The sequence below is a fragment of the Pan troglodytes genome, chromosome 7 (genome assembly GCF_028858775.2).
Source record: "Pan troglodytes isolate AG18354 chromosome 7, NHGRI_mPanTro3-v2.0_pri, whole genome shotgun sequence".
In the NCBI taxonomy this organism is placed as follows: domain Eukaryota; kingdom Metazoa; phylum Chordata; class Mammalia; order Primates; family Hominidae; genus Pan; species Pan troglodytes.
The window spans coordinates 101,374,294-101,397,711 of record NC_072405.2 but is presented as its reverse complement, the minus strand read 5'-3'; the positions used below and the strand labels follow the sequence as shown (position 1 = coordinate 101,397,711).

General features: G+C 36.2%; 1 protein-coding gene across 5 annotated transcripts in view; it reads right to left on the bottom strand.

The window, feature by feature from the left end:
• The window catches only part of LRRC69 (leucine rich repeat containing 69), a 134,132-nt gene that overhangs the window by 63,213 nt on the left and 47,501 nt on the right, over window positions 1-23,418 (bottom strand). For 2 of the 5 annotated variants that reach the window (XM_001137722.6, XM_016959661.3), the window contains 2 exons: window positions 21,665-21,860; window positions 19,230-19,301 (listed from right to left, as the gene is read on the bottom strand). The exons of 2 other annotated variants lie outside the window; for them this stretch is intronic. In XM_001137722.6, coding sequence (XP_001137722.1) covers window positions 19,230-19,301; window positions 21,665-21,860 — 268 coding nt within the window. The remainder of the gene's footprint in view (window positions 1-19,229; window positions 19,302-21,664; window positions 21,861-23,418) is intronic. One more of the 5 variants, XM_016959662.3, reaches the window with a different exon arrangement.

The window sequence follows — 23,418 nt, the reverse complement described above, 5'->3', positions numbered from 1 at the left end:
TTTTTAGGGTAGTCAGTTAAAATAATAGACAAATGGTTCTCCTTGAAGAGGTCCTTCACATCCTTTATTAGCTGTATTCCTACATATTTTAATCTCTTTGTAGCAATCGTGAATGGAAGTTCATTCATGATTTGGCTCTCTGCTTGTCTACTGTTGGTGTACAGGAATGCTTGTAACTTTTTGCACATTGATTTTCTATCCTGAGACTTTGCTGAAGTTGCTTATCAGCTTAAGAATCTCTTGGGTTGAGACGATGGGGTTTTCTGGATATAGGATCGTGTCATCTGCAGACAGAGACAATTTGATTTCCTTTTTCATATTTGAAAACCCTTTATTTCTTTCTCTTACCTGATTGACGTGGCCAGAATTTCCAATACTACATTGAATACGAGTGGTGAGAGAATGCATGATTTTCTTGTGCCAGTTTCCAAAGGAAATGCTTCCAGCTTTTCCCCATTCCATGTGATATTGGCTGTGGGTTTGTCATAAATAGTTCTTATTATTTTGAGATATGTTCCATTAATACCTAGTTTATTGAGAGTTTTTAACATGAAGAGATGTTGAATTTTATCGAAGACTGTCTGCATCTATTGAGATAATCTTGGGATTTTTGTCCTTGGTTCTATTTATATGATGAATTATATTTATTGATTTGCATATGTTGAAGCAGCCTTGCATCCCAGGAATGAAGACCACTTGACCATGGTGGATAAACTTAGTGATGTGCTGTTGAATTCAGTTTGCCAGTATTTTATTGGGGATTTTTGCATCAATACTCATCAGAGATATTGGCCTGAAGTTTTTTTTGTTGTTGTTGTGTGTATGCCAGCTTTTGGTATCAGAATGATGCTGGCCTCACAAAATGAGTTAGGGAGGAGTGTCTCCTTTTGAATTATTTGGAATAGTTTCAGAAGGAATGGGGAATGGTACCAACTCCTCTTTGTACTTCTGGTAGAATTCAGCTGTGAATCCATCTGATCCTGGGCTTTTTTTTTTTTTCTTTGGTTGGTAGGTTATTTATTACTGCCTCAATTTCAGAACTTGTTATTGGTCTATTCAAGGATTTGACTTCTTCCTGGTTTAGTCTTGGGAGGGTGTATGTGTCCAGGAATTGATCCATTTCTTCTAGATTTTCTAGCTTATTTGCAAAGAGGTATTTATAGTATTCTCTGATGGTTGTTTCTATTTCTTTGGGGTCAGTGGTGATATGCCCTTTGTAGTTTTCATTGAGCCTATTTGATTCTTCTCCCTTTTCTTCTTTATTAGTGTAGCTAGCAGTCTATCTATTTTATTAATTTTTTCAAAAAACCAGCTCCTGGATTCATTGATTTTTTTTGAAGGATTTTTCATGTCTCTATCTCCTTCAGTTCTGCTCTGATCTTAGTTATTTCCTGTCTTCTCCTAGCTTTTGGATTTGTTTGCTCTTGCTTCTCTAGTTCTTTTAGTTGTGATGTTAGGGTGTCAATTTGAGATCTTTCTAGCTTTCTTATGTGGGCATTTAGTACTATAATTTCCCTCTTATCACTGCTTTAGCTGCATCCCAGAGATTCTGGTACATTGTCTCTTTGTTCTCACTGTTTCCAAAGAACATTTTGATTTCTGCCTTAATTTCATTATTTACTCAGGAGTCATTCAGGAGCAGGTTGTTCAATTTCCATGTAGTTGTGTGGTTTTGAGTAAGTTTCTTAATCTTGAGTTCTAATTTGATTGCACAGGGGTCTGAGAGACTGTTTGTTATGATTTCAGTTGTTTTGCAATTTGCTGAGGAGTGCTTTACTTCCAATTATTTCATCAATTTTAGAGTAAGTACCATGTGGCACTGAGAAGACTGTATATTCTGTTGTTTGGGGGTGGAAAGTTTTGTAGATATCTATCAGGTCCACTTGATCCAGAGTTGAGTTCAAGTCCTGAATATCCTTGTTAATTTTCTGTCTCAATGATCTAATATTGACAGTGGGGCATTAAAGTCTCCTACTATTATTGTGTGGGAGTCTAAGTCTCCTTGTAGTTCTCTAAGAACTTGCGTTACAAATCTGGGTCCTCCTGTATTGGGTGCATATATATTTAGGATAGTTAGCTCTTCTTGTTGATCCCTTTACCATTATATACTGCCCTTTTCTTTTTTTATTTTTGTTGGTTTAAAGTCTATTTTGTTAGAAACTACAATTGCAACCTCTGCTTTTATCTGCTTGCCATTTGCTTGGTAAATTTTCTTCCATCCCTTTATTTTGAGCCTATGTGTATCTTGGCACATGAGATGGGTCTCCTGAATACAGCACACTGATGGGTCTTGACACTTTATCCAATTTGTCAGTCTGTGTCTTTTAATTGGAGCATTTAGCCCATTTACTTTTAAGGTAAATATTGTTATGTGTGAATTTGATAATGTCATCATGATGCTAGCTGGTTATTGTGCACACTCACAAACCAGTGCTCAAGGAAATAAGAGCGAAAACAAACAAATGGAAAAACACTCCATCCTTGTGGATAGGAAGAATCAATATTGTGAAAATGGCCATAATGTCCAAAGTAATTTATAGATTCAATGCTATACCCATCAAATTACCATTGACATTCTTCACAGAATTAGAAAAAACTACTTTAAAATTTGTATGGAAACAAAAAAGAACTCTAATAGCCAAGACAATCCTAAGCAAAAAGAACAAAACTGTAGGCATCATGCTACCTGACTTCAAACTATACTACAAGGCTACAGTAACCAAAACAGCATGGTACTGGTAACAAAACAGACACTTAGACCAAGGGAACAGAATAGACATCTCAGAAATAAGACCTCAAATCTACAACCATCTGATCTTCAACAAACCTGACAAAACAAGCAATGGGGAAAGTATTCCCTATTTAATAAATGGTGCTAGGAAAACTGGCTAGCCATATGTGGAAAACTGAAACTGCACCCCTTCCTTACACCTTATACAAAAATTAACTCAAGAAGGATTGAAGACTTAAATATAAAACCAAAAACCATAAAAACCCCAGAAGAAAACGTAGGTAATACTATTCAGAAAATAGGCATGGGCAAAGATATTATGATGAAATCACCAAAAGCAATGGCAACAAAAGCAAAAATAGACAAATGGGATCTAATTAAAGAGCGTATGCACAGCAAAAGAAACTATCACCAGAGCGAACAGGCAACCTACAGAATAGGAGAAAATTTTTGCAAACTACCCATCTGACAAAGGTCTAATATTCAGAATTTACAGGGAACTTAAACAAATTTGCAAGAAAAATAAACATCAAAAAGTGGGCAAAGGACACGAACTGACACTTCTCAAAAGAAGACATTTATGCGGCCAAGAAACATATGAAAAAAAAAGCTCAACATCACTGATCATTAGAGAAATGCAAATTAAAACCACAATGCGATACCATCCCACAAAAGTCAGAATGGCAATTATTAAAAAGTCAAGAAACAACAGATCCTGGCAAGGCTGCAGAGAAATAAGAACACTTTTACACTGTTGGTGGGAATGTAAATTAGTTCAACCACTGTGGAAGACAGTGTGGTGATTCCTCAATGATCTAGAACCAGAAATACCATTTGACCCAGCAATCCCATTACTGGGTATAATACCCAAAGGGATATAAATCATTCTATTATAAAGATACATGTACACATATGCTTATTGCAGCACTATTCACAATAGCAAAGACTAGGAACGAACCCAAATGCCCATCAATGATAGACTGGATAAAAAAATGTGGTACATACATAGTTGGAAGTAAAGCACTCCTCAGCAAATGTAAAAGAACAGAAATTATAACAAACTGTCCCTCAGACCACAGTGCAATCAAACTAGAACTCAGGATTAAGAAACTCACTCAAAACCACTCAACTACATGGAAACTGAACAACCTGCTCCTGAATGACTACTGGGTACATAATGAAACGAAGGCAGAAATAAAGATGTTCTTTGAAACCACCGAGAACAAAGACACAACATACCAGAATCTCTGGGACGCATTCAAAGCACTGTGTAGAGGGAAATTTATAGCACTAAATGCCCACAAGAGAAAGCAGGAAAGATAAAATTGACACCCTAACATCACAATTAAAAGAACTAGAGAAGCAAGAGCAAACACATTCAAAAGCTAGCAGAAGGCAAGAAATAACTAAGATCAGAGCAGAACTGAAGGAAATAGAGACATGAAAAACCCTTCAAAAAATCAATGAATCCAGGAGTTGGTTTTTTGAAAAGATCAACAAAATTGATAGACCGCTAGCAAGATTAATAAAGAAGAAAAGAGAGAAGAATCAAATAGACGCAATAAAAAATGACAAAGGGGATATCAGCACTGATCCCACAGAAATACAAACTACCATCAGAGAATATTATAAACACCTCTATGCAAATAAATTAGAAAATCTAGAAGAAATGGATAAATTCCTCAACACATACACCCTCCCAAGACTAAACCAGGAAGAAGTTGAAACCCTGAATAGACCAATAACAGGCTCTGAAATTGAGGCAATAATTAATAGCTTACCAACCAAAAAAAGTCCAGGACCAGACGGATTCACAGCCGAATTCTACCAGAGGTACAAAGAGGAGCTGGTACCATTCCTTCTGAAACTATTCCAATCAGTAGAAAAAGAGGGAATCCTCCCTAACTCATTGTATGAGTCCAGCATTATCCTGATACCAAAGTCTGACAGAGACACAACCAAAAAAGAGAATTTTAGACCAATATCCCTGAGGAACATTGACGCAAAAATCCTCAATAAAATACTGGCAAACTGAATCCAGCAGCACATCAAAAAGCTTATCCACCATGATCCAATGGGCTTCATCCCTGGGATGCAAGGCTGGTTCAATATACGCAAATCAATAAATGTAATCAAGCACATAAACAGAACCAATGACAAAAACCACATGATTATCTCAATAGATGCAGAAAAGGTCTTTGACAAAATTCAACAATGCTTCATGCTAAAAACTCTCAATAAATTAGGTATTGATGGGATGTATCTCAAAATAATAAGAGCTATCTATGACAAACCCACAGCCAATATCATACTGAATGGGCAAAAACTGGAAGCATTCCATTTGAAAATCGGCACAAGACAGGGATGCCCTCTCTCACCACTCCTATTCAACATAGTGTTGGAAGTTCTGGCCAGGGCAATTAGGCAGGAGAAGGAAAGAAAGGATATTCAATTAGGAAAAGAGGAAGTCAAATTGTCCCTGTTTGCAGATGACATGATTATATATCTAGAAAACCCCATTGTCTCAGCCCAAAATCTCCTTAAGCTGATAGGCAACTTCAGCAAAGTCTCGGGATACAAAATCAATGTGCAAAAATCACAGCATTCTTATACACCAATAATAGACAAACAGAGAGCCAAATCAGGAGTGAACTCCCATTGACAACTGCTTCAAAGAGAATAAAATACCTAGGAATCCAACTTACAAGGGACGTGAAGGACCTCTTCAAGGAGAACTACAAACCACTGCTCAATGAAATAAAAGAGGATACAAACAAATGGAGAACATTCCATGCTCATGGGTAGGAAGAATCAATATCACGAAAATGGCCATACTGCCCAAGGTAATTTATAGATTCAATGCCATCCCCATCAAGCTACCGATGACTTTCTTCACAGAATTGGAAAAAACTACTTTAAAGTTCATATGGAACCAAAAAAGAGCCCACAGTGCCAAGTCAATCCTAAACCAAAAGAACAAAGCTGGAGGCATCACGCTACCTGACTTCAAACTATACCACAAGGCTACAGTAACCAAAACAGCATGGTACTGGTGCGAAAACAGAGATATAGACCAATGGAACAGAACAGAGCCCTCAGAAATAATGCCGCATATCTACAACCACCTGATCTTTGACAAACCTGACAAAAACAAGAAATGGAGAAAGGATTCCCTATTTAATAAATGGTGCTGGGAAAACTGGCTAGCCATATGTAGAAAGCTGAAACTGGATCCCTTCCTTACACCTTATACAAAAATTAATTCAAGATGGATTAAAGACTTAAATGTTAGACCTAAAACCATAAAAACCCCAGAAGAAAACCTAGGCAATACCATTCAGGACATGGGCATGGGCAAGGACTCCATGTCTAAAACACCAAAAGCAATGGCAACAAAAGCCAAAATTGACAAATGGGATCTAATTAAACTAAAGAGCTTCTGCACAGCAAAAGAAACTGCCATCAGAGTGAACTGACAACCTATAGAATGGGAGAAAATTTTTGCAATCTACTCATTTGACAAAGGGCTAATATCCAGAATCTACAAAGAACTCAAACAAATTTACAAGAAAAAAACAAACAACCCCATCAAAAAGTGGGTGAAGGATATGAACAGACATTTCTCAAAAGAAGACATTTATGCAGCCAAGAGACCCATGAAAAAATGCTCATCATCACTGACCATCAGAGAAATGCAAATCAAAACCACAATGAGATACCATCTCACACCAGTTAGAATGGCAATCATTAAAAAGTCAGGAAACAACAGGTGCTGGAGAAGATGTGGAGAAATAGGAACACTTTTACACTGTTGGTGGGACTGTAAACTAGTTCAACCCTTGTGGAAGTCAGCGTGGCGATTCGTCAGGGATCTAGAACTAGAAATACCATTTGACACAGCAATCCCATTAGTGGTTATATACCCAAAGGATTATAAATCATGCTGCTATACAGACACATGCACATGTATGTTTATTGCAGCACTATTCACAATAGCAAAGACTTGGAACCAAGCCAAATATCCAACAATGATAGACTGGATTAAGAAAATGTGGCACATATACACCATGGAATACTATGCAGCCATAAAAAATGATGAGTTCATGTCCTTTGTAGGGACATGGATGAAGCTGGAAACCATCATTCTCAGCAAACTATTACAAGGACAAAAAACCAAACACTGCATGTTCTCATTCATAGGTGGGAATTGAACAATGAGAACACATGGACACAGGAAGGGGAACATCACACACTGGGGCCTGATGTGGGGTGGGGGGAGGGGGGAGGTATAGCATTAGGAGATATACCTAATGTTAAATGACGAGTTAATGGGTGCAGCACACCAACATGGCACATGTATACATATGTAACTAACCTGCACATTGTGTACATGTATCCTAAAACTTAAAGTATAATAAAAAAAAAAGGTACACATACACCACGGAATAGTATGCAGCCATAAAAAGGCATGAGATCATGTCCTTTGCAGGGACATGGATGAAGCTGGAAGCCATCATACTCAGCAAATTAACCCAGGAACAGAAAACCAAACACCGCATGTTCTCACTCATATGTGGGAGCTGAACAATGAGAATACATGGACACAGGGAAGAGAACAATACACACCAAGGCCTGTTGTGGGGGCAAGGTGGGGAGAAAATCAGAACAAATAGCTAATGCAGGCAGGTTTTAATACCTAGGTGATGGGTTGATAGGTACAGCAAACCACCATGGCACAGGTTTACCTATGTAACAAACCTGCACATTCTGCACATGTACCCCGGAACCTAAAATAAAATAAATTTTAAAACAGGAATAGTAAAATGATATAAAACTTCATAAGATTTTTAAAAATGTGTCATTAAAAAGTATCCAATTATTTCAAAAGAAAAAAGAGAAAAGGAGTACAGAACAAGTAGAACAAATTAAATATACACAGCAGGCTGGGCAAAGTGGCACATGCCTGCAGTCCTAACTACTCAGGAGGCTGAAGTGGGAAGATAGCTTAAGCTCAGGAGTTCAAGACCAGCCTGGGCAAAATAGCGAGACCTCGTCTCAAACAAAGAGAAAAAAAGAATAGTCAGATGGATTTTTTTAAATGAAGTATTATATGGTAATTATAAAAGATACATCTAAAATATAAGGATATAAAAAGGTTGAAAGTAGGCAGTGAAAATAGATATATCATGTAAACATGAATCAAAATATATAATATATAATATGTTTATATATAATATATATTATATGTTTATATATAATATATATTATATGTTTATATATAATATATATTATATGTTTATATATAATATAGCTATATTCATATGAGAAAAAATAAACTTTAAAGCCAAAGCATTATTAGAAATAATTTACAATATATGAGCATGGGGCCCAGGGATCAACATTTTAACAGGCATATTGCTGATTCTTATAGACTCTAAAATCTACTTGATAAAGATATATTTTATTAGGATTAAGGCCTAGAGAACATAAAGAAATAGTCAATCCCTTAAATCAACTTGGTGGGAAGGTAAACTGGTTTCTCAATCTCAACATGGACATTTTGGGCCAGGTAATACTTTGTTATGCGGGGACTGTCCTATGCATTACAGAACATTTAGCAGGATTTCTGGCTTCTACTCACTAGATGCCAGCAGTATCACTCCTCAGTTTTCACAACCAAAAATATCTCCAGACATTGTCAAATATCCCTGGGACATGGAGGGAGGGCTAAATCTTCCCTGGTTGAAATCCACTGCCTTAAAACAACTTTATTATTAATTGTGACAAATTAGTTTTGATTTTTCAGAGGAGCAAAGCAATCACGTTTGTTATGTAAAATCCATATCCACCCACCCATCAATCTATCCGTCTACCCATCCTTTCTGTAATTATTTATTGGGTGCCTACTCTGTGCCAAGCACTGTTATAAGCTTGGAATACATCAGTGAAAGGGACAAAAACCCCGAACTCCATAGAGATTACTTGGAGATAGAAGGGAGAGAGAGAGAAATCATCTAAATGAAAATCAATGCTTAAACAGTCTGTACAAGAGCCACATTTGATTTCAATCAGACTCTCTTTATAATATTTTTAATTTTTTAAAGTTTACTTTCTCAAAAATATTGGCCCTGATTTTGAAATCATTTTAACTCCACTTTTACTGCAAGACTAAAAACACAGAAGTTCCAACTCTCTGATTTTATGATCCTGTCCTTCCTACCTCTCAACAAGAGAGATGAGAGGTGAATGTTGCTGAAATTTGAGGATCTCCATTTTGAAGGTAAGCAAGGCATCCCCTTTATCTCCTGAATTACTTTCATTAGGTACTTGGCTAGAAGAATAAAATTTCCAAGGGTAGCTAGCGATAGTGGTTGGTGAAATGCTGTTCACCAACCACTATACCATGTGAAACAGGGTCCTCTGCAGCACTTACATTTTATAGGCATTCAGAACCAGCCTATCTTTAATTCTAATAAAATCACATATAGAAGTAGAAAGTCAGAACTCAAATTATGTAAGTTAACTAAAAAGAGAAAGATAGTTGTATACCCTAACTTAATTGGGCTCTCAATTTTTAAAACAAGAATTTGAACAAAATCACCTTTGCATCAAGGATAATATTTCATAATTTTTTTCTCTCTGCTTTTCATTTCAAAAAGTCTACCCCATGAAATTTTAGAATTACAATGGTGAAAGAAGCAATAACATATAATTCAACACCCTCTTCTTCACCCACCCCCATATAAGAAACAGCAGAAAATATGATCTCATTCTCATAAAAGTAGTGACAGGGAAAGCATTTAGTCAAGTTTTGGAACTCACTAATTCTATATTAGCTAAGCTTACATCACTTACATAAAACCACAGAACCCACAAGGGGTTTCCATTAGAAAAGCATTGGCTTGTGTCCCATTTTTTAAAAGGTCAGTGAATGTTGTTTTAAATGTATGGCTCCTAATAAACTGAGCCACTGAAGGCAGCACTGACAACCAAAGAAAATTATACTATTTTAAAATCAAGGTCAAATTTTAGAGAGGCATTTAAAGAGCTTCAAGAATAGGGTATACTTTTCCTTAACATTAAACAGAGAAAATAAACTATTCATATGGGAACAAGAATAAAGTGGATCTCTAATGCTGCTAATCAAAAGAAGCAGAACAACAATGGGGATGAGGCAGCCAACTGGAATTTCTCATGGCTATTTGAGCAAAGTGGATAGTTCCAAGGAAATCACTAGATTGTGGAGATATTCAGGGATGTTCTTGACCACAGCTTTATGGACCTTTCCCTGTGTATCACTTTTAAACCTTTAGGCTATTTTCTACCATCTTGCAAAAGAGTTTCAAAAGTTTTGATAGGAGTTTTGATACAAGGCAAACCACAATTTCACTTTCCCAAGGAGTTTCTTTCCCACAATTGTATTGCACTTTCTAGACCACTTAAGGACATTTTTGATCATGGACATGTTTAAATTTGAAATAGACATTCTCCAAGTGTTCAATCAATTTCACAGAAATATTTCTGTTAATGCAAAACTAAATGGTCTCCCTAGGAATGCTTGTCTGTATGTGCACATATTTGTGTTACTGCTCATATATGGAAATCATTCTATTGAAGGCAGATGAATTCATTTGGAAATGAGAATCATCCAAAAATAAAATAGTTTTCTTCACTTGACTTTGTATTAATCACAAAAAATATTTATGTACTAACAAAAGATACCGGTAGTATTTGAATTAGACAAGTAACAGACAGAGAGTGACAGTAAACCAGGGTATGTACCATGCTAGATATCAGGCATGTGTCTGGAACCAAGGACACCATAGCAAGATATGCTTAGACTGGTGTGGATCAAAATCATTCATCATTGGGTATAAAAAGAGAAATCCTTTTAAATTAAAAATATCCAAGAAAAGAAGAGACATCAGGATAAGTAGTAGGCAACGAGTTAAGTGAAGTGTCTAAGAAAAAGGGAATTCAGTAATGAGAGGTCCTATTTCCAGAGGAATCTGGTCTGGCAAACAAACCAAATGAGCCACAAGGGAGAGGGAAAGGGTAAGACAGAAATAAACAGAAAACCAAAGGCAAGGAGCCAGGGAAAGGAGACCCCCTTCAGGGAGATAGTTTATTGGTTCTGTTTTGTTGCCCAAGGAAGGTAAGCCTAAAGAATGTAAAGGAATCTGCAGAGGAAAATAACCTGGAACAGAGGCAAAGACAACATGGGGAATAGGAAGCAGAGTGCACTGCTGAAACCAGCCACCCTTGTACACCCTTGGGTACAGATCAATTGGTTACAGTAACAGTTATGAATTAGAACCATTCAGGTGATCTCATGGCTTTGAAAGCCTTCAGAGACAACCCTAAATTTGGGGTGGATTGAGGGGCAGGTATCTCAGACCAAACCTTAAAATGACAAGAAAATAACATTCAATATCTGTCATGTGCCAAACACTAATAAGAATTCATATACATTATCTCATTTAATTATTCATTCATTCTATCATTACTGACCACCAAATGTTATGTGAGACACTTTCCTAACAATGTGATGATACAAGTGTTATTAATATCCCCAACTTAAAGAGGAAAAAAGTGAGACATAGAGTAATGGAGTTACCTGTCCAAGGTCACACAATGGGTACATTGTTAAGCTAGGCAAATTTAATTTTTGTTTGGGAAAAATGGATTCAAATCTTCTCCTCACTATTCAAATGATTTGTATTTCTGGGAAAGTTGCTTCCATTTTTTTTTCCTCCTGTGTTTCTCATATTGTAAAAGAGGAAACTGCTTTCAGTATGCTCAAATTTTATTTATGATAACTCTAAAGAATTCTTGAAGGAAAAAAGGGGCATTGATGAAATGGAATAGGTGCTATAACTATGATTTCCCATAAATAGTCCAAGCATACTTTTTCTCATGACAACATTGCATGAGGCTTTCCCGCTTTATGTTTTTTTTTTCTTATAAAAACAGTATGTGCCTACAAACCTTAGGGATATACAAATACTTAAGATTCTTAACTCTGACACAGAATGTGTTTATGGAAGCTACAGATTCACATGAATGTTAAATCATGAATTTGAAACTGAAAGAAAGCAGTGACTGTGGAAAATGTAGCATTGGGTATAATTTACATATTTTTAAGCACATTTCTTAAGTGTCTACTCTTAGCAAAGCACTTTCTCATAAGTTGTCACATTTATCTGTATCCTTGTAAATGTTTTAGCTACACTTGAGTTTCACTCCCAAACTATAACCACCCAATGCAAAGGGTGAACTTTAAAAAGACAAAACTCAGAAACGAAAGTAACATGGTAAAGATTTGGCCTTCCCCAAATTTCTCCAAAATAAAATTTAGTGTTAAATTCACATGCTAAAAAATCTCTCCAATTTTAGATTGGCTGATGAATAAATGTTTAAGAAGTTTTGTCAGTGGCATATATGCACCGAGTACATCCACAGTGTGGCTAAAAAGAAGTAAGGCTAACTGAATTAAACAACATATAAAACTCAGCCTCCAACTATATAGGCATTCCTTGTGTTCACATACCAAAATCCTAGTTTCTATGTGAAATATTTTTCAGAGTATACAAGAATTCTATTGTCCAAAGAATGTTCCTTGAGTATCATTTTAGTCAAGGACACAGTGAAATTCTCAGAACCCAAACTCCCAGTGAGCTCAGAGAAATGCCTTATTTGTATAGCATGACAGAGACTGCCCCAACCTGGGACAAAGAATGGATTCCTCAGAGGCAGGAGGAGTCCTGACAGTGTAGCCAAAAGTCTTGAGTGCAAGTTCAAGCTCTGCCACTGTTCCATCATTCAGGCCAATGGTTTTCCAAGTGTAGTTCCTGGACTTACAGCATCAGCATTACCAAAGAACATAACAGAAATGCAAACCTGTGGGATCCCCAACCTACTGACTCAGAAATCCTAGAAGGAGGGCCTAGCCTTCTGGGTTTTAAGAAGGCATCCAGGGGATTCTGATGCACATTCAAGTTTGAGGGTCGCTGCTGCAGACAAACTACTCTGGAGCCTCAATATCCTCAGCTCCAAACAGGAATAATGATACCAAATCTGTCTTCTTCAAGGAATTATTCAATAACAAATAGATTTGATAACTTGCAAATTTTTAGATAATGGCAAAGTATTCATCCAGAAAGATAACTTTGAACTCTATTTGTGAATTTGAAAAGTAGTCATAATAGTACAGGTTGTTAGATAGATTGCTAACGGAGGATTCTAAGAGCTTATTTAAATGTGAAGTTTTCTATTTGGTCTGCAATATTTTATATATGATATTTTGTTATGAACTTCACATCAAACACAAAACTCATGATGCTCCCTGGTGATGATCATTAAAACTTTTTCTTGCTTTTGTCAGGTCATCTTTTTCTTCAAATGATTGCAGTTTGAAAAATAACGGGGCTCCTGAGGGAAAGAGGAGCTAGAGAAAGAAGACCTGTGACTAAAAGATTAAAATAAAAACTGTTTCAAAGGAAATATAAAATTTCAATAATTTACTTTTTTTTCTGTTGAAAAGACTGAATCACAACTACTCATAGACTGAGTTTTCTCACCTAAAGAAAGATATTAGTAATCCTTTCTTCCCAGAAATCCCACAATGATAGCCTATCCAAAACCCTTCAGCAGCAAATAATAATGTTTTTTCTTTCCCCATCATCAAAAGTTATGAAGGCAACAGGTCACTTTCCCCTTATTATTTTGAAGTCAACAATGAAATTACCACCTAGCTGACTTGCATCTTTGTTCAAGCTAATTCATGCCAGTTTCTTTGATTTTTCTAATTTTAAATTTCTGTCCATCATTAAAAATCACATATTTATCTTGTTCTTATGATATCTCCAGGTTCCACTTCAATGTTTAGAGATTTCTTCAAACACAAATTCCAAAGTTTCTATACAGCAACATCCATATTTCTTCATTTACTTCCCCAGATAAGAAGAGAGCTTGGCAACAGAGAAGGTACTCAGTAATTGTTTATGGAATTGGAAAGTCATATAAACCTCATCAAGGAGGTTTATATCAATTGCCCTTGCAGATGCCAAATAGAGTAATGAACTCAATGTTCTATCAAGTATAATGGGTTAAATAGTGTCCTCCAAGATTCATATCCACCCTGAACCTCAGAATGTGACTTTATTTGGAAACAGAGTCTTTGCAGATGTAACTAGTTAAAATGAGGTCATATGGATTAGAGTGGGCCACAATCCAAGGACTGGTATCCTTCTAAGAAGAGAAAACAAAGACATGTCCTTTAAGCCCCAGTTTGTGATATTTGGCTATAGCAGCCTCAGGAAACTAATAAAACAAGCATCACTGTTTCCTGCACTAACTGAACAACCGACAGTGTTGCCATAAATGGCCAGTGTCCACTAAAGGCCATACTTCAGATATGTTATTCTCTGAAAGACAGATACAAATAAAAGATGTTTTATTTCAGATCATCCTTGTTCTCAAAGGCTTGTTCATTCAAAATCCAATTCTAAATCCAGCAATAAATAAAAATGTCAGAAAAAGTGAACACATGATAAAGAAAAGGTAGAAGAACACCCAATGATTAAAAATCACATATTGAAGAATACTCATTTAAGGAAAGTGCTTAATACATAATGTTAAATGAAAATGACAAAGCAAGACACGTATTTCTTTATGCAGTATACATTGAATTTTTTTAATGAGAATATAAAAATGAGATTCTTGAAGAAAACAATAAAGTGTAGTCTCTGGAAGGTAAACTTAAAGACACGTTACATTTTACTCTTTCTATACTTATTTACTTATTTTCTAGAATGAATGAATTACCAGAAAAATGCTACTTACAAAAGGATAAATGAAGACAACATCTTAAATCTTAATACCCATTCATTCAAGAAGCAGAGGACACTTGCAAACTAATACAATAAATAATTTGGTATGTCTCAGACAGGAATTAGGTATCAAAAAATTGTATGTGAGAAAACTGAGAATGTTCTAAAATTGTGCAATGATAGATAGATCAGATCAAAATAGCCCCCAGAGTTTTGCTTTCTCTCGCTGATCTTTCTGCTATTGATACATTGATAATGCCTTATGGAGAATACTTGGATAGTACTTTTTTTTTTTTTTTTTTGAGACGGAGTTTCGCTTTTGCTGCCCAAGCTGGAGTGCAATGGTGCAATGATCTTGGCTCACCGCAACCTCTGCCTTCTGGGTTCAAGCAATTCTCTGGCCTCAGCCTCCCGAGTAACTGAGATGACAGGCATGCGCCACCACGCCCAGCTAATTTTGTATTTTTAGTAGAGACGGAGTTTCTCCATGTTGGTCAGGCTGGTTGCGAACTCCTGACCTGAGATGATCCACCCACTTCGGCCTCTCAAAGTGCTAGGATTACAGGCGTAAGTCACCGCGCCCAGCCAGATGGTACTTTTTTAGAAAGAAAAATCATACTGGGAAATTAAATATAATGAAACCAATCCAGACATAGTATCGTGTGAAAAAAATGTTTTAACAGGCTTTTCTAAAAACACACATGAAGAGGTCCTGGAACGGAAACTTTCTTTTTTTTGAGTCGGAGTCTCACTCTGTCGCCCAGGCTGGAGTGCAGTGGTGCAATCTCGGCTCACTGCAAGCTCCGCCTCCCGGGTTCACACCATTCTCCTGTACATACGCCTGTAATCCTAGCACTTTGAGAGGCCGAAGTGGGCGGATCACCTCAGGTCAGGAGTTCGCAACCAGCCTGACCAACATGGAGAAACTCCGTCTCTACTAAAAATACAAAATTAGCTGGGAGTAGCCGGGACTTCAGGCACCCGCCACCACGCCCTGCTAATTTTTTTGTGTTTTTAGTAGAGATGGGGTTTAACTGTGTTAGCCAGGATGGTCTCGATCTCCTGACCTCGTGATCCACCCGCCTCGGCCTCCCAAAGTGCTGGGATTACAGGCGTGAGCCACTGCACCTGGCCAAAACTTTTATTTTTATTCCATACTTTTGTTTTGCTTGACGTTTTAAGAAACATGCAGAATTTGTACAACTTACAAAATTTTTAAGTTTTAATTTAATTTTTTTAAGTTAAAATAAAAGAAAGGAAAAAAGAGGTAAGGAAAAAAGCTAAAGTCTCTCTGTAGCAGATCTGACTACATGTTCATAAAAGAACCAAGATATTTCTTTTTTTTTTTTTTTAAGACAGGGTCTCACTGTGTTGCCCAGGCTGGAGTATGATCTCAGCTTACTGCAACCTCTACCTCCCAGGCTTGAGTGATACTTTCACCTCAAGTAACTGGGACCACAGGGTGTACCACTATACCCAGCTAATTTTTTTGGTGGTTTGTTTGTTTTGTAGAGATAGGGGTTTCACCATGTTGTCCAGGCTGATCTTGAACTCATGGAATCAAAAGCAATCCTCCCGCCACAGCCTCCCAAAATGCTGGGATTGCAGCCGTGAGCCACCATACCTGGCCATTTCTGAAACAATTAATTCACTATGTGGTCATGCCAGATTTTTTCTTAGTAACTAAATAACACAGAAACCCTTTTGATCCAACACATATGAACAAATATTTATAATAGTCCAATTTTTTACTGTAAATTTCCATTTAATGTATATTCTTATACAAAAGTCCTGGTGAAAATACAGTTTCAAATGTTCAAATGCCATGTGAATTTCAAAAAAAAAAAAAATACTGTTCTGAAAAAAATTGCATTTTCTAAATTGCACACCAAATTTATTTAAATCATAAAATAGCAAAACACTCTTAAATAAATACCTATTTTAAAAAGTAGTTATAAGGCAGTAAAATAAACTACTCAAAGGCACTTATGCACAATGCAGTTTCAAATCTTTGAGTTAAGAGTACACTTAAAAGTAATGGGTACACAGAGCTTTATTTTGCTTTTCTGTCTGTTTTTATATATGTTTGAATATTCTCATAGTTAAAAAAGGTTTTTAAAAATGTACTTCACAAGGTTAATGCTTCCTATCATCACCAGTAGAGAGTAGATGATTGCTATAATTATATATTACTTATTAGTATTTCATTATTGGTATATATTTTATACACAACATACAATAGTTTCCATTCCTGGAAACCAACTATGCACAAAATGCTTCATAATCACTATTTGACATAACAACCTTATGAGGTTAGTGGTTTTAATATTGTCATTATATAGATGAAGAAATAGCAACTCTGAGAAATGAAGCAACTTGTTTGAGATTACGAATTTAGAAAATAGGAAATTAATGCTTTAAATCCATGTGTATATGACTCCAAAGTCTATGTTATTCATGTCTACACTACTGTGTTTCACAAAAAGCATGGCTTAATTGTTTTGAATGTTCTCTACCATTACTTTGAAACTTACTCTCTTTCACTGATAATCATTATGTGACCTAGAGTCGGTCATTTCTCCTCTAGGTCCACCAGTTGTGCCATATTTTTAATGTGGGAAACTTTGATTTTGAATCAGTTGAACCAAAATAATTTGAAATCGTTGGACCAAAGCTCAGATGAGTTTGCAGATCATCTTATGTGAGAGTGTTTATAGAAATTCCTGAAATAGGTACTACACAGATGAAACCAACTCAGACCTGTCAAAATTACTCCAAATTATTGGGACCTAAGTAATTATGTTTTATCAAAATTGTTAAGTACAGAATCACTTCATAGAAGAAACAGTCAATTAACAGACTACGAAGGTGAAAGATGAATAATAAATGAAGTTTAAGAACGTCAGTTAGATTTATTCATTTAACAAATACTTATTGAGTTAAAATTCAAGACACTGCAGGTATAGAGGAAAAAAAGAGTATTCTTTCTCTGGAAGCTTACCATCCAAAAGCAAGAAAGACTTGAAATGAATTACTCCATTATGTTGCTCAAGCATACCATAGAAATACCATAGAAAAAGTGGCACCAGAAGATACCATAGAAGTAGCAGTGGCACCAGGGGTACCATAGAAGAAGTGGCACCAGAAGGCATCGCAGGACATAGAGAGTTAAATTAAGACACAGAGGGTAAATAAAACCATGTCACATTTTCAAGGTCAATATTAACAATATCCAATTTTTACTAAACATTCAAATCTACACGTTTTTGGAAACACTGTGGTGATTCCTTAAAAAATTAAGCAAAGAATTACCATATGATTCAACAATTTCATCTAAGGATATTCCCAGAGGAACTGAAAGCAGATAAAGAACAAATATTTGTATACCCATGCTCATTGCAGCAATAGCCAAAATGAGAAAACAGCCCAAGGTCCCACAGGTGGGCAAATACCTGTGGATAGACAAAATGTGGTATATACATACAACTGAATATTATTCAGCCTTAAAAAGGAAAGAAACTCTGACACATGGTATAAGATAAATTAATGTTAGTCATATTTTACTAAGTGAAATAAGTCAGTGGTAAAAGGACAAATATCTGGTTCCACTTATCTGGTACCTAGAGTACCTAGAGTAGTCAAATTCAGAGATATATAGTAGATATGTGGTTGCCATGGAGGGGGGAAAGATCTTATTTCAAAGTATTTATAGGAACTTCTAAAATAGGTGTACAAAGGGAATGGGGAGTTAGAGTTGAATGGATACAGAGTTTCAGCTGGAGAAGATGAACAGGTTCTAGAGATGGATAATGCTGATGGTTGTGCAACAATGTGAAAGTACTTTGTACCGTGGACTATACAAGCAGAAATGATTAAAATGGTAAATTTTATGTGTGTATATTTTGCCACAATTTAAAAACTGTATACTTTTTTCTAAAACATAGACTTTACACTCATTTTTTTATATTTGAATTACCTTCAGTATAAAATATTGCTCTAGGAGGTAAAAAAAGACTGAAACCTCAATTTAGAGGGGATAAATCAGGAAAAATAATTAATGGGTCAACAACTATTCATTGAATACCTTCTGGACAGATGGACTTCTCATTATTACCATGAATGTTTAAGCATGTTCAATTGGATATAAAAATGCAACAGGAAAAACTGACAATTCTTTCTCAAAAGTTAGGAGTTGCCAAGACAAATGGTTTCTCCATATTTGAAATAAAATGAGGTCAAAATTCATTTTCAAATGAGAAAAAAGTTCATTTTTCATTGTTTATGGCCTAAAAGTGACTAACAAAAGTGTCACCTTTGGATTAATTACAAGGGATAAAAATTTATGCTCCGGAAAGTAATATTTTCAAAAAGCCAGAGGTGACCAAAAGCAGTGTGTAATAACCAAAAAATTTAATCATAGCTGATATATTAAAATATTTATGATAGCAATCAGAGTTCACTTAGTTCAAACAAGTTCAGCAGGCACAGAACACAAAGAAAAAAACAGGAGAGAACAGGTTTTGAAATTCTAAAAGCAAATCTTTGAGTCATTTGTATAATTTAAGGTTTCAATTACTACAGGTTTTACTGTCTGCCCATATTTTTTCTATTCCCAATAGCATAAACAAAATTATTTTTCAATTATAATGGAAGTTGCCTCTACTTACTCCTGATGGAAATATCTGAATAATATTTCCAGCTATGTCTAGGATTCTTAGTTTTTTAAGATCACAAAGTTCCTGTGTCAGAAAACAGAAGAGAAAGATTTTTTAAATCTAATATTTAAAATCATAAGGAAAATCATAAATTTTTTTAAAGCTCCAACATGATGAAGGTGGCCATCTTTTCTAATCACTGTACTGACCAATTCTTCAGCACATCTTCCCGAGCAGACCCCCATATCCTGGACTGCCAGCTATCTTTGAATTCTTCATTTCCTCTGACCACTCCAGGGCAACATAACATGGCCACTGTGAGTTACACTACATCTAGGTTGAAATCTCACCTCTGGCAGGTACTATAACTATGGGCAAATTTCTTAATTGCTTCGTACTTCAATTTCTTCATTTGTAAAATGAAAATGCTAATAGAAGCCCTTAAGTCATACGGTTGTTGAATGGATTACTTAAGTTACTGAAAGAGCTAACAGCTAGAGGCTGTCTGCAATCCCCATTCCCTACAGCTAGGCAGCAAATCCTTGAAGGGAGTCCTCTTCTTAAGTCCTACATAGTCTTCCATTGCCATGCTACTCTCCTTTGTATTGTTTTAGCTGCAGAGATTTTCAGACTCCAGTGTGTTCCTTCAGTATCTCATGTTATGATATAAGGGCTTCCACCCTACTTGAAAACACTTCATAGCATTACTTCCCTTGTTGTAGACTCTTGCATTTTCATTTGTTTGTTTTTGCTGCCATGACTGCCACTATTATTGCTGTTGATATTTGTTGCTGTCTTTTTCAAATCTTTGCATGTGTATACCCCTCACAAGTATTCAATGAAGGTTTAAAAACTCACAAATAGGCAAGGACAAAGTTGTGCTATGAGAATGAGAAGTGTTATGAAGGGTTAAGGAAACAGTGATATATGGAAAATTTGGTATTAGGAGGTCAGGAAAGGCTTCCTGGAAAAAGCGAAGTTTAAGCTGAGATTCTTTGAGTTATTTGGAACAAATGATGTTCCATTAAGAGCAAACAGTTGTTTGGGATAGAACTATAAGAAGTCTAGTGTGATGGTTAATTTTAGTGTCAACTTGACTGGATTAAGGAATACCTACAATGCTGGTAAAGCTTTATTTTGGGTGTGTCTGTGTGAGGTTGTTTCTAGAGGAGATGGGTGTGTGAGTCAGTAGAAGCGGTGGGAAAGATACATGTTCAGTGTTGCTGGGCACCATCCTATCAGTTAGTGACTTGGATGAAAAAAAAATGTAATTTCCTCTCTCTCCTGGAGCTAGGACACTTCTTCTTCTGCCCTTGGACCTCAGAACGCTGGGCTCTCCAGCCTTTAGACTCTAAGATTTACACCAGTACCCCTCCCCTCCAGCCACCACCACAACCTCCCAGTAATCAGGCCTTTGACCTCCAACTGAGAATTACACCGTTTGCTTCCCTGGTTCTGAGGCTTTCAGAGTTGGACTCAGCCACACTACCAGCACTCCAGGGTCTTCAGCTTGCAGATAGCCTGCTGTAGGACTTCTCAGTCTCCATAATTATGAATACCATCAACTACTTGCTATCCTCCTGCCCTGTCACTTCCTGCTAGTGCCTCCCATCTGCCATATCCAAGAGGAAACCAGAGGACAAAGGAGTTCACTGCTGCCCACACAGGTCAGTCTCCCAAGCAGAAGGCAGGACAGAAAGTGAATATGAAGGAAAAAAGGAGAGCCAGTACATATTCCAAAGCCAAAATGAACTTGTATTTTGTTCTGTATACATCGTTACCAGATAAAATATATAATGCTCACTTAAATTGAAATATCAAGACTGGGCGCGGTGGCTCACGCCTGTAATCCCAGCACTTTGGGAGGCCGAGGTGGGCGGATCACGAGGTCAGGAGTTTGAGACCAGCCTGACCAGCATGGTGAAGCCCCGTCTCTACTAAATTATAAAAATCAGCTGGGCATGGTGGTGTCTGCCTGTAATCCCAGCTACTCAGGAGGCTGAGGCAGGAGAATCACCTGAACCCAGGATGTGGAGGTTGCAGTGAGCCAAGATTGTGCCACTGCACTCCAGCCTAGGCAACAGAGCAAGACTCTGTCTCAAAAAGAAGAAAGAAAGAAATACCAAACAATAAATAGGTTTTTTAGTCTATTCCATGCAATATTTGCAACATACTGATAGTAAAAAATTTAATCATTGCTTATCTGGAATTCAAATTTCAGTGAGCATTCTATATTTGTATTTACTAAATCTGGCAGCCCTAGCTATGTGGGATAATTCAAATTATAGCCTTCTTCTGTCATAGGGATTTGGGAACTGACTACATTTAATCTGAGAGAAAGCAAGTGGTGGCTTATACTCAGATACCCAAATCTAATCTATAACCACCTCCCATCATGTTGAGTTCTTCTCCAACAGCAAACTACTGTGGTTCCATGTTTTGCTTACCTCCGGCAAAACTCCAATGTTGTTTCTGGCTAGCAAAAGCTTCTGAAGCTTCTTCAAGAATTTAATCTCTTCAGGTATGCATATCAGCTGATTGTAGTTAAGTTGAAGTTCAACAAGATTCTCAAGAAAACAAAGTTCTCTAGGAATGCTGGCTAGTTGGTTATAATTTATACTCATATAAGTAAGACTTTTTAATCTAAAAAAAAAAAAAAAACACCAAAGTATATGAATGAAACTCACAAGAATAAGAGTCCACTATATAGGCCCAACTTAGAAGAAGCCATGTGTCAATTTATTTTTTGTAGCTCTTCTGAGCTTACTTCAGTCAAGTGTTTACAACTATTGTGATCATAAGTATAAAAAGTTTTTGCTGAAATTTAATTTTTAAAGATCTTTTGTAATCAGATGGCTTATGTTAAAAGTATGTTAGGTAATCAAAACCTAGATTTCAGAAAAAGAAAATTCTATTTCCTTTCTTTATACATATACATTGGCCATACCCAAGAGAAAGCTAGAGGACAAGGAGAACACGGACATACCTATGTATACAGATCAATACAGGTACAGGCATAAGCATACATAGACATAAATATACCTAGTACCAAATAGATATGAGTACTGCTCAATTGCTGAGGAAGTTCAAAGATGAATCAGCCACAAATTCTGCCCTTTTGGATGCTATGGTTTAGGAGATATTAAATAGAGCCATAAACTGAGAACAGCAAATGCCATTGGCTAAGGAGAAAAAGGTTAAGGAAATTTGAGTCTGTAATTGCAGATACAGTTCCTGAAGCATATTGCAAGTTTTTCTAAAGAACTGACATTTTGAATTTGGCCCGGAATAAAAGAACTTATAAAATAGGGCAATAAGAGGGAATAGTAAGCTAAGAAAAATATTATGAATAAGGAAGCAGAAGGGAATTAACATTACTAAGCACAACTACATGCCTGTGCATTAAATTTAATAATCATCAACATAACTCTGAGGTTGGAATTACTACTCTTATTTTAAAAGTGAGGAAAATAAAGCATTAGAGGCAGTAAATAAATTCCCCAAGTTACCTATCTAGTAGGTAACAATGTCAAAATTCTAATGCAGGTGTGTCTGTTTGCAAAGCTAAGAGTGAAAACATGTAATGATCTCAAGGTTGAAGTGTGTTAAGATTGAAGTAATGTAAGAATGAGGGAACTAAATTTTTAGGCAGTTGAAAATGGGAGACTGGAGGTTAGGAAGTCATCAGTGCTAGCAAAGGGAATTTTGAGGATTCTACAGATCTCTCCATACATAGTAGAAGCCATATGAATACCTGAGATTGATAGGAAAAACGACAAAAGAAAATGGGCAGAGAGAAGAGAGAGGAAGCCAACAGAAAGATTCTTGAGAAATATAAACAACTGACCATTAAAAATTAAAGGCACCCAGCAAAGTTATGAACACAGAAGTAGAAGAAGAACCAGATTAGCAAGGAATCTCTGAAGGTGTGAGAAAAGAAAATTTCAAAATTAAAGAGATGGTCAAAAGTTTAAATGTTAAAGAGAGATAATCCAAACTAACAAACAAAACTAGTAGAAATAATGCTGAGTCACAAACTACAAAGTCAATATTTTAAAAATCTATTGTATCTCCATATTGTAGCCACAAACAATTGGAAAATAAAAGTTTAAGATTTCCATTTATAGTAATGTATTAAAAAACCTTCATGAAATAGTTAAGAGTATATATAACAAAAGACATGAGGGACCTCTACACTGAA